This window comes from Salminus brasiliensis, chromosome 15 (assembly GCF_030463535.1).
Source record: "Salminus brasiliensis chromosome 15, fSalBra1.hap2, whole genome shotgun sequence".
NCBI lineage: Eukaryota > Metazoa > Chordata > Actinopteri > Characiformes > Bryconidae > Salminus > Salminus brasiliensis.
Genome location: NC_132892.1, coordinates 3,001,277 through 3,013,165, shown reverse-complemented (window position 1 = coordinate 3,013,165; position 11,889 = coordinate 3,001,277). Strand labels below are relative to the sequence as shown.

The 11,889-nt window shown below is 44.0% G+C and overlaps 1 protein-coding gene and 6 non-coding genes across 7 annotated transcripts; all 7 read left to right on the top strand.

Moving 5' to 3' along the window:
• Window positions 1-3: 3 nt before the first annotated feature.
• On the top strand, window positions 4-86 carry trnal-uaa (transfer RNA leucine (anticodon UAA)). The gene has a single exon. It is a non-coding gene; the product is annotated as a tRNA-Leu (tRNA).
• Window positions 87-480: 394 nt separating this feature from the next.
• Window positions 481-563, top strand: trnal-uaa (transfer RNA leucine (anticodon UAA)). Its single transcript has one exon. It is a non-coding gene; the product is annotated as a tRNA-Leu (tRNA).
• A 113-nt stretch (window positions 564-676) lies between these two features.
• On the top strand, window positions 677-759 carry trnal-uaa (transfer RNA leucine (anticodon UAA)). The gene has a single exon. It is a non-coding gene; the product is annotated as a tRNA-Leu (tRNA).
• Window positions 760-999: 240 nt separating this feature from the next.
• trnal-uaa (transfer RNA leucine (anticodon UAA)) lies at window positions 1,000-1,082 on the top strand. The gene has a single exon. It is a non-coding gene; the product is annotated as a tRNA-Leu (tRNA).
• Window positions 1,083-1,610: 528 nt separating this feature from the next.
• On the top strand, window positions 1,611-1,693 carry trnal-uaa (transfer RNA leucine (anticodon UAA)). Its single transcript has one exon. It is a non-coding gene; the product is annotated as a tRNA-Leu (tRNA).
• A 280-nt stretch (window positions 1,694-1,973) lies between these two features.
• Window positions 1,974-2,056, top strand: trnal-uaa (transfer RNA leucine (anticodon UAA)). The gene has a single exon. It is a non-coding gene; the product is annotated as a tRNA-Leu (tRNA).
• Window positions 2,057-3,003: 947 nt separating this feature from the next.
• On the top strand, window positions 3,004-11,630 carry cnppd1 (cyclin Pas1/PHO80 domain containing 1). The gene is made up of 8 exons (XM_072657715.1): window positions 3,004-3,150; window positions 3,711-3,813; window positions 5,548-5,629; window positions 6,606-6,726; window positions 6,843-6,971; window positions 7,425-7,486; window positions 7,780-7,897; window positions 8,647-11,630. Exons 1-8 carry the CDS (start codon window positions 3,088-3,090, stop codon window positions 9,274-9,276), a joined length of 1,308 nt encoding a protein of 435 aa, XP_072513816.1. The 5' UTR covers window positions 3,004-3,087; the 3' UTR covers window positions 9,277-11,630.
• The last annotated feature ends 259 nt before the right edge of the window (window positions 11,631-11,889 follow it).

Genomic DNA, 11,889 nt, shown 5'->3' with positions numbered 1-11,889 from the left:
AAGACCAGGATGGCTGAGTGGTTAAGGCGTTGGACTTAAGATCCAATGGGCGCATGCCCTCGTGGGTTCGAACCCCACTCCTGGTAGGTGTTCTCTTTAAATGAACTCTACATGACTTATAATAATTATGACCAGCTTGACCCCACAGCTAGTCCAACTAAACTATAGGCCTTAGTTTCTCAGTATTAACATACTTACGTGTTTGGCTAGTGAAGAAAGCTCTCCAGGCAAGACCAGGAGGTTAAGGCGTTGGCGCCTGCCCTCGTGGGTTTGAACCCCACTCCTGTTCAAACCCATGAGTTGGGCTCCCTGGTTTAACTGGAGAGTGTTCTAGTTTCCTGGATGAGCAGCATTTTGATCATCAGCATGACCACACTGGTCCCACAAGTATGACCTGCTTGCTGATAGTCCAGCCAATTCATCCAACTACAGCACTTAGTTGCTCAGTATTAACATACTGAAGAAAGCCCCACAGGCAAGACCAGGATGGCCGAGTGGTTAAGGCGTTGGACTTAAGATCCAATGGGCGCATGCCCTCGTGGGTTCTAACCCCACTCCTGGTAGGTGTGGTCTTTAAATGAAGGCTACATGACCTGCAATAATTATGACTGGCTTAACTGCACAGATCAAGTATGGACTGCTCTCACATATTTGGCTACAGAGCTCTATAGGCAAGATCAGGATGGCCGAGTGGTTAAGGCGTTGGACTTAAGATCCAATGGGCGCATGCCCTCGTGGGTTCGAACCCCACTCCTGGTATATGACCTATTTGAGACGGAGTGATGTGGTCAAGCTAAACCCTCTTCTCCTGGAAGAGCAGCTTTTTCAATCACTTTGGCCATCAAACTGTTGGCGCAGCTTAGCTCTTGATCATGGCATGACTACGCTGGTCCACAAAGATGACCGACTTGGTCAAGTCAGCCATGCTGAGAGACTATAGGATTTAGGTTGTCTGCTAGGTGACATGGCTGGCCAGTAAGGAGACCCCCTACAGGCAAGACCAGGATGGCCGAGTGGTTAAGGCGTTGGACTTAAGATCCAATGGGCGCATGCCCTCGTGGGTTCGAACCCCACTCCTGGTAGGTGTTCTCTTTAAATGAACTCTACATGACTCATAATAATTATGACCAGCTTGACCCCACATCCAACTAAACTATAGGCCTTAGTTTCTCAGTATTAACGTCCTTACATGTTTGGCTAGTGAAGAAAGCTCTCCAGAAAGACCAGGAGATTAAGGTGTTGGCGCCTGCCCTTGTGGGATCAAACCCCACTCCTGGTATATATCCTTGGACCCTGCCTTACCTTAAGAAAAACACTTTAAGCTTAGACCAGAGCCTGTACTGTAATGTAAGATGGTCCACTGGTAGGCAAGTGACCCGTTTGATCACTCTGATAAACCAGTTGGGCTCCCTGGTTTAACTGGAGAGTGTTTTTGTTTCCTGGATAAGCAGCTTTTTTTGATCATCAGCATGACCACACTGGTCCCACAAGTATGACCAGCTTAATGACCTGCTTGGTCAAGCTGGTCATGCTGATAGTCCAGCCAATTCATCCAACTACAGCACTTAGTTGCTCAGTATTAACATACTGAAGAAAGCCCCACAGGCAAGACCAGGATGGCCGAGTGGTTAAGGCATTGGACTTAAGATCCAATGGGTGCATGCCCTCGTGGGTTTGAACCCCACTCCTGGTATGTGTCTTATTTGAGAGGATGCTGCTATAAATTACAGTAGAGTGAGGCGGCCTGTGGTCAAGCTAGACCCCCTTCTTCTGTGTGAGCAGCTTTTTCAATCACCTTGACCGTCAAACTGGTGGACCATCTTGACTACGCTGGTCCACAAAGATGGACCAGAAGACTTGGTCAAGTCGGCCATTCTGACAGACCAACTACACTCTAGGATTTAGGTCTTCTGCTAGGTACTCTCAGTATCTTACTTACATGGCTGGCCAGTAAGGACATCCCTACAGGCAAGACCAGGATGGCCGAGTGGTTAAGGCGTTGGACTTAAGATCCAATGGGCGCATGCCCTCGTGGGTTCGAACCCCACTCCTGGTAGGTGTTCTCTTTAAATGAACTCTACATGACTTACAATAATTATGACCAGCTTGACCCCACAGCTAGTCTAAACTATAGGCCAATGGGCGCATGCCATAGTGGGTTTGAACCCCACTCCTTGTATTTGTCCCTGGACCCTGCTATACCTTCAGAAAAGCACCCCAAGGTTAGACCAGTGAGCCTACACCGTAGTGTAAGATGGTCCGCTGGTCCACTCCTGGTATGTGTCCTCTTTGACAGGATGCTGCTATAAATTAGAGTGAGGTGGTCAAGTTAGACCCCCCAGTTTAACCTTAGGATATATCTTCTCATAGATGAGCAGCTTATTCAAAATCACCTTGACCAGTGAACTGGTGGACCGGCTTAGCTGGACCAGCATGGGGTATGAACACATGTCCCATAGCCCACGTTGGTTACAGTAGGCCTAAAAACCAGACTGGCCAACCAGCTCAGTCAGTCAAACTGGGACTTATCGTTTAACCTTAGGGTTTTATATATATTTCCTCCTGAATGACCAGGTCAGTTCTGACCACCTGCTATTAATTAGGGCCCACCAGGGCCCACCAGGGCCCCCCAGTAGGCCTATGACCAGCTGGGTCATGCTGATCATGCTGATAAACCAGTTAGGCTGCAGAATTTAACCTTGGGGCACATTTCCTCCTGAATGACCAGGTCAGTTCTGACCACCTGCTATTAATTAGGGCCCACCAGGGCCCACCAGGGCCCCCCAGTAGGCCTATGACCAGCTGGGTCATGCTGATCATGCTGATAAACCAGTTAGGCTGCAGAATTTAACCTTGGGGCACATTTCCTCCTGAATGACCAGGTCAGTTCTGACCACCTTGACCATCTCAGACCACCTGAAACCAGCCACAGCAGCGCAGAGCCACCAGGCAGTGAGGGGTTAACTGCTGAGCGGGGCTAGCTGTTAGCTTTAGCTCCTTCCGTTCAGTGGCTGTAGAGGAGGGGAGGCGCCCGGAGACGTTCACCAGGCTTCTGCGGCTTTAATGTCCACCTTTTACACGTAAAACATGGATTTGGGGGATTTATTCGACGAGCGGACGTTTTGTTTCTCGGACTTTCAGGAGTTTACGGTGTGTAAATACAGCTTAGCTCGCTTAGCTACATAAACATACAGCGAGCTACAGCTAGCGAAATTAGCCGCTAGCTAACTTCCTATATAGCGCTAGCTAGCTAGTTTGAGCGGGCGGGTTTTGCTTATTATGGCTACCTTATAATATTTAATTACTATTAACGTATTATTAGTTCATAATATGCATTAATATCGTACGTTATTCACCCACCTAGTTAGCGATATATTAGCTAAAGCTAGCTATGCTAGCTAACTGGCTAAACGCGCCTCGCCGTAGCGAGGCCTTAATACTAGCTACAGCAGTTTCGACATTATCTCTGGCATTTCGCTGCACAAATATCAAAGGAAAATATTAATAATCTTTATGTGAGGTAGTGTTAATAATTACATATTTGCCTGTATTAACTTTGGCAGTGTTGTTTCCTAGGTGGGTTAACGGGACATGCTGGCCTTGAGGCTGGCTGGCTGGCTGGCAGCGTGTTTTATTATGTTATTTATTTTAGTTTTCCTATTAATGCTTTATTATAAATAATTGAAATATGTATTTCGATGTCATTTCAGTTTCTCCCGGGACATCAACAGCTGGCAGATCGAGTTAGGAAGCGTCTGTATTATGGCCTTGATCCGGACACCTCCCTGGACGCCCTGTCCTGTCCTGTGACCGGTGGGTTAAACGGCTGGGTTTCTAATGTTACACTGCAGACCTGTACTCAGTACTGGGTACTTACACATTATATATAGTCCTGTACTCAGTACTGGGTACTTACTCATATATATAGACCTGTACTCAGTACTGGGTACTTACTCATATATATAGTCCTGTACTCAGTACTGGGTACTTACTCATATATATAGTCCTGTACTCAGTACTGGGTACTTACTCATATATATAGACCTGTACTCAGTACTGGGTACTTACACATTATATATAGTCCTGTACTCAGTACTGGGTACTTACTCATATATATAGTCCTGTACTCAGTACTGGGTACTTACTCATATATAGATATATAGTCCTGTACTCAGTACTGGGTACTTACTCATTATATAGATATATAGTCCTGTACTCAGTACTGGGTACTTACACATTATATATAGTCCTGTACTCAGTACTGGGTACTTACTCATATATAGATATATAGTCCTGTACTCAGTACTGGGTACTTACTCATTATATAGATATATAGTCCTGTACTCAGTACTGGGTACTTACACATTATATATAGTCCTGTACTCAGTACTGGGTACTTACACATTATATATAGTCCTGTACTCAGTACTGGGTACTTACTCATATATATAGTCCTGTACTCAGTACTGGGTACTTACACATTATATATAGTCCTGTACTCAGACTGGGTACTTACACATTATATATAGTCCTGTACTCAGTACTGGGTACTTACACATTATATATAGTCCTGTACTCAGTACTGGGTACTTACACATTATATATAGTCCTGTACTCAGTACTGGGTACTTACACATTATATATAGTCCTGTACTCAGTACTGGGTACTTACACATTATATATAGTCCTGTACTCAGTACTGGGTACTTACTCATATATATAGTCCTGTACTCAGTACTGGGTACTTACACATTATATATAGTCCTGTACTCAGTACTGGGTACTTACACATTATATATAGTCCTGTACTCAGTACTGGGTACTTACTCATATATATAGTCCTGTACTCAGTACTGGGTACTTACTCATATTTATAGTCCTGTACTCAGTACTGGGTACTTACTCATTATATATAGTCCTGTACTCAGTACTGGGTACTTACTCATATATAGATAGATAGTCCTGTACTCAGTACTGGGTACTTACTCATATATATATATAGTCCTGTACTCAGTACTGGGTACTTACTCATTTTATATATATATATATATATATATATATATATATATAGGACTGTGTGTATGTATGTATGTATATATATATATATAGATAGATATAGATATATATTGCAGGAAGAAATCCTGACCAGCAGTGTTTTGCTTGTTTCTGAAGTTTGACAGCAGTCCTGTACTCGGTACTGGGTACTTAATAATTACATTCATTCAGATCCATGTACTCAAAGGAAGTGTATTGGTCTAGGTTCCAGCATTACCTTCAAAATTGGGATTTAGTTTCAGTCTGTTGTGTCTGGTCAGCTTCTGGTCAGCTTCTGGACTGCTTTGGTGATGGCCATGCCTCCCACATGGGAGCTGGAGCATCTGTTATAGACCAGAGAGACCGCTGATGGATGCCTGACATTGCATTTCTGTACTTAATTGTATTAATTTGTATTATTTATTTATTAATTACTGCTTGACTTTTGGACTTTTGGCTATCAGCTTTATAAAAATGGGTATTGATGTCTTTGACTTTTTGCTTTTTCACTAGATATTGCTGTTGAATTGCTCCAGAAATCTGCCCCAAGCCCAATACGAAAGCTCCACAAGAAATATGCCGCACATGTAGCCAGGTGAGTTTACCTTTGACCCCCCGTTTACACCCGGTCACTTCACCTGACTAGTGTCTGGGTAAGATTTTAGCCACTTGTGTTTACACAGGCTAGTCAGATTCGTCTCTGTTCAGTCGGACTGAGCTCTGCTCGCTGTGCAGGACTGGATTAGCAGAGTCGTTTGTTATGTAGCAGTTATTACTGGTGTTTCTGTGGGGCTACTTCTCAGACCACCTCCTGAAGTGGTTTGAGTGATTGGATTTGGATCTGAGATGTTTCATGTATGTAAATTAGGGTTGGGCAGTATGACACTAGTGTGTCGTTGGTGCTTGAAGAACTCTGACTAACTGTGTGTTACGTTACCGAAAGTTTCATCAGAGCTGTTTAATTAGGCTGTGTTCAGACTGCAGCCAAATCAGATCTGGTGAGATCCGGACTGTCCGCACTGTTATTCGTAGTCCGATTTGAGCGATCAGACTGAGAAGTATCTGTACAAATCCGATTTGTTTTTAGCACGTTTTATAAAATCTTTAAACTATCTCTCGTGGTTTGGATCTGATTTGCAAAAAATTGGATATTGTGTGGGCTGCGGCTGTCCAGACTATCAAAAATTAATCTGGATACAATGCCAAAAGTCGGATTTTGGCTGGAAGTCTGAATTTGGATTTAGATGAAGTGCAGCAGACGGAGTATTACGTGAAATTGCCTTTAAATATTATGATTTAAAAAAATTTTTTATTTAGTTATTTTAATTTAAGTTAACTAATAACTTTATAATAAATACATTTTTTTTCCCCTTTTTTTTAAATCCTCTGACCAAACGTGTCCAGTAGATCACTGATGAACCTAGAGTAAAGTCAAGTCTGATATGAGTCAGTTTAAGTCGTGCCTTTTTCTCTTATTTGTTTTTATGTTTTCCTCTGTTGAGATCTGGGTTAAAACGCAGTTAAAATGAAATAAATCTTATTTCTTGTTGTTGTTTTTTTTTACACCGCAGAGAAGCATGCATCTCCCCTTGCGCAATGATGTTGGCCCTGGTTTACATTGAAAGACTCCGGCACAGAAACCCTGAGTACCTGCAACAGATCTCTTCCTCCGACCTCTTTTTGATATCTATGGTAAGCTTTCGGGTTTATACAGACATTTCATATGTAGTTTTGCGTTGCCTTTGTGTCTGGGGGAGGGGGGAGAGGGATCCATTTTCTCACATGGCTTAATCTGTGTTCCCCTGCAGATGGTAGCCAGCAAATATTTGTACGACGAAGGTGAAGAGGAGGAGGTCTTCAATGACGAATGGGGTGCAGCCGGCAAGCTAGACGTTCAGACTGTCAACACCCTGGAGTTGAATTTCCTCAGTGCTATTGTAAGTCAGATATGCAGAACGCTGCATGGTTGAGACCGGGCAGTTGGCTTGGAGCACGTTCCCGAAATGGCGATGGTGAACGTGTTGTAGATACAGTGGATTCTGAAAGTGTTCAGGACCCTTTACATGTTGAACACTGGGTTTTATTCTAAATGGTTATAAATAATGAATACAGATGCGTTTTAGCCCTTACATTTTCTTGGATCTTAAAAGGGGCCTAAATACTTTCTTAATCCACAGTATTGTGTATTGGGTGTTGCATTTCAGTTTTTACTGCAGCGATTGTCACCCTCCCTGCTCCCTGGGTACCACAACAGTGCCTGCCCACCACTCCGGGCATGTGTGCTCACTGTATGTGTGTGTGTTTACTGCACGGGTGGGTTAAAGGCGGAGGATTGTCTAGTGGTTCCTGTTTCACGACCTTCTCTAAAGCTTCTACCTCTAATATTTCAGGACTGGAGTCTGTTCACTGAGCCCAGTGAACTGTTTAATGTACTCAACCAACTGGAGACCAGGTAAGTGTTTCTTCCCCTCCACAAATCTGGAAAGTTTTTCATGAAATTGGAATGAAAATTTGCAATTGTCTAAACTTTGAGAAATGCTACTGCGAATCTAAATGTTTAATTAGCCACAGAATAATCTCAGTCTTCTCGAGGTCACCATGCAGTCAGATCTGGGCGGTGACCGACTGCATGAATACTCGTGTGCTAATAAAGAGGAAATTGCCCGAGAATAAGCAATATTGGTTTCTGTAATGTTCTGTGCTGCTCATGACGATAACACTCTGCGTCCCCCTCTATTCTGACAGCATTGCGGAACGACAGGGAATGAAGCGGGGCTGGTTCACTTACACAGATCTGTGTGTGCTGCTGGAGCAGGCCAACTGGAGGCAGGCACTCGCAGCCATCTACCAGCACTTTGCCATGGTATGTGCATAAGAACCCAATAGGATCTGTTAATATTGCATGTGTTCGATTTAGATACGTTATATTTTAATATTAAATATTAATATTTAATCTCTGTCCAGACGTCTCAGCCTCTCGGCCATACTTAACATAACTTAAATGCTCGTTTAATAGTGGTTGAGTAGTTCGTAGTAGTGTCTAAACGAAAGCCTCTCAAGATTAATAATGGAATAACACTCCTAGGCTGTTTCCTGGACAGGGATTAAGCCTAGCCCTGAACTGTATTTGGCTTTAAATGGAAAATCTCTGAGACTAAGCTTAAACCATGCCAGTAAAGTCAGCCTCTTGAGTTTAGGGGCCTAAATTTCCACTACACTATATGTCCAAATGTTTGTGGACACCCCTTCAAATGAATGCATTCAGCTACTTTGAGTAGCACCCATTGCTTGACAGATTTGGCAGCTTGTCTAGTCCCTGTAGAGAAGTACTGCCAGTAGAATAGGACTCCCTGGAGCAGATAAACATCATGAACCTATTGGGGACCATGCTGCCGCCTAATAACAGTAGTGGAAGAACTGTGTTGCTCCATCCGATACTTTTGGGATGAGTTGGGGATGAATAAAGTGGGGTTATGATCAATCATCCAATCATCCATCAATCCTGACCTCACTAATGCTCCCTTAAGTTCAGAAGAAGCAATGAATGAGCAGGTGTCCCAAGACTTTTGTCCATTCACTGTAAGAGTTTTGAACCTTGTTTTCTTCCTGCAGGTCTCCTGCATGCTGGGTCTAATTTACTTGACCAGCGTGGCTGGACTCATCGCAGCCTCAGCCGTCGTGCACCAGCTCAGCCTGACAAACGCCACTCGCTCTCCTCTTGGCCCAGTCGACGTTATGGACCCTGCTCTCATCCAGCACTCTGAACGCATCTCCAGCCTCCAGACGCACACCACAGCTGCTGCAGCCGCTCATCCTCGATGCTGCGTCTTGGGCAATGAAAGCCAAAAACCCCCTGCACCCGATTTTCAGCACCAGCGTCACGGACCCCCCTCGCACTCTTCTCACTATCAGCACTCTGCTTTCTCCGTCTTTGGCACCCTCTTCTCGGCTCTCGCTTCTTCCAGCCTCTCACCAGATGGCCAACCGCAGGGCTGTGTCGACCCCCCGTTCCTCTGCCGCGGCCGCCTGGACCTGTTTTCTCCATTGCAGTGCGGATCTCGTAACGTCTCCACTGACCCACATCCCTCTTCCCGGCACACCTGGCTTCCGACACCGTGGCTCTCTCCTGCTCTGGCCAGCGATGGTCCTTTAATCCCGGTGGCCGCCCTTCAGAGACGCCCTTGTTGCCCCGAGACTGCACTGCCTTTTGGGAAAGCCCCAGCGCTCCTCGTGCCCGGTTAGAGGCGGGCTGCCAAACCCCAGTTTATGGTCACATTCTAATGGACAGTTCTTGCAAAATTCAACCAGCTAAAAAATACTTCCCTTGGTTTTCTGCGGGTTTTTCTACACCTTAAACCTTCGAATTGCTCTAAAAGCACTTAGACCCCCTAGTGGCAGTAGGTCTGTTTTTTGGGGGGGGGCGGGGGGTTCTACTAAACTGCACACTTTGCTGCTTTAACTCGCACGTTCTTGTTGGCTAATTAGCTGGAGTGTTTCGCAAAGCAGGATTTCTCGATTAATCAGATCACTTAAGGCCAAAGATGAGGACTGCCCCCCCCCCCCCCCCCCAAGCTCTTTTCTTACTGCACATGTTTAAGTCATCTGGCTAAACTGGCTGAGAAATCCTGCTTTGCTGGAGAAACGCCAGCATATCCGGAACAGACGTCTGCCAGAAGCAGTGGAATATATGGCTAAGGATGCCAATATTGGGGTGCAAATGTAGATAAGAAATGAGGTATTAGTGGAGTTGAAGAAGAAGCCACAGGTAAGATGGAGACGTTTGAGGTCTGGTGGAGTGGTCTTCACCTCATTGGAAAGCCTTTAAATTCACTTCAACACCACGAATCTTCGGTTTGGTTCAGTTCATTTGCAGGCAGCGAATTAAGCTTGATCGTCCAGGTTCAGATGAATCCCTTGACCGCGCTCCTACTGCGCAGTAGTCCCCTTGTTTTGTTCAGGTTGGCGTTTTCCACGGCACTCTTAAGTTTGGCATGTTGCCTTTTTATATAAACACGTTTATATACACGAATATTTCGGTAGCTGCATTACTGAAGATATTTAGTAAAGTTAAATGCTTGACAGAAGCGTGCACAAGCCAACCTTCTTGCTTATTCATTTCGTTTTTTGATTGTTTGCCAATGCGTATCGCTGCTGTCCGACGAAAAACATGCATCTCGAAAAAAAAATGCCGACTTTACCGGAGAAGCCAAAAACGTCCTTAACTCTGAATGGAAATTTAAGTCTTTATTCCAGGTCATTTGAAGCATTTTTAGCATAAAACTAAAACCAGACAAAAATGGAGATGCGTGGTTTTCATTGGACAGCAGCGATGCGTTCTTACTACCCCACGTTTGCTCTTGAGGGGATCGCAACGTCCAGAGCCAGTGAAGGAGCAGCATCTGCTGAAAGATTCATTTTATTTCTTCTTATTATTTTATTTTTTTTAGGTTTGGTTTGGTTTTAATTGCAAGGAGCAAAACTGAAATAGGAAAAAAATATGTTCTGTTGGGTTTGAGAGATGTTCTAGGCCCAGTTTCTCCAAAGTATCTTGATTTTAAGGTTTTCTTAACTGGTAGAGAAGGAAAGAGCGAGAGAGTTCAGTGTCAAGCTCATTCTAAACCAGTTAAGAATTGGATTTGAGCTAATGAGCCCAGTTTTCTTCTACTTTCACTCATAAAATATAACAGGGAGACGTCTAAACTCTGTATATATATATATAATAAAAAATATAAAATAACTGGTCAGTAATATTGGCATTACAGCGCTACAGCGTCCAGATACTAACCTCCGAGTGTAAGGCCAGTTATCAGGCGGCTGTTAGCTAGGCCATGCTACCGCTAAGTAGACGATGAGGCTGAGGAAGGGAGTGATACGTGGATTTTACTGAAGGTGGATTTGCAGAAAGCTGGAAAACCTGTCATTTTGGGTGGTTTGTGATCAAAAGAAATAATAATAAAGCTTGCGCCTTTTACTTTTTACCTCAGACACCGACGTTAGCATTTAGCTTTCTTAGTGTTGCTCTGTTTCTTGCTAACTGTGTAGCTAACAAGCTTGGGAGGGGGAAAAAATCTATTAGAAAAGAAATAAGTTTTTTATAATAACTCTATTTTTTGTAATCATTTTATAGACCCATGTGTTGTGGACTGATCCAGGCGTGGTGCTAATTATTAGCTTACTGTTAGCTAGCTACGTTAGCCTCAAAGCTCCACAAACTGAGGAAATCTGAGGTAAACGGTGATTGTGCAAGCTTTATCCTCAACAGAAGAGTGACCACCCGATAACTCCTGACCCTTTTCTCAGACTGGTTTGACCTTTGGTTAAACGTATCTGGCTAGCTGGCAGAGGGGCCCATCAGTTCAAGCGAAGATAACCTCTGAGGGTTAAAGATGGAGGCAGATGGTGTGGAGGGAGTGGTGTGGTGTTCATGTTGGCTGCGTTGCAGGTTCTGGTTTACGAAAAAGTTACAGAAGTAATTGTTTAACCAAGCTTTTATTGTTTTCTTTGCTTTTTGGTTCTGAGGTTGAACAATCTGTTGCATTTGTTGTTTTGGCAGAATGTGTAAAGAGGCGATAAATAAAAGATTTGGTTGGAAAGAAGTGTGTGTATTTTTATTATTTTAATTATTCAGGTCATTAAACATCATAGAAATGTGTTTCTCCGTAATGCTAATCCAGGTGGCTCTATCGAGTCATTAGTGTTACACCGATACTGATAACGTATTGGTATCGAAGCTGATGCCACCACTTATACACAGTATCGGCAGAGCCGGCCCAAGGCATACTTTAATGAGGCGGCCGTCTAGGGCCCCAACGCCACCAGGGGGACGCCAAGAGCACCAAGATATCTACATTTTGA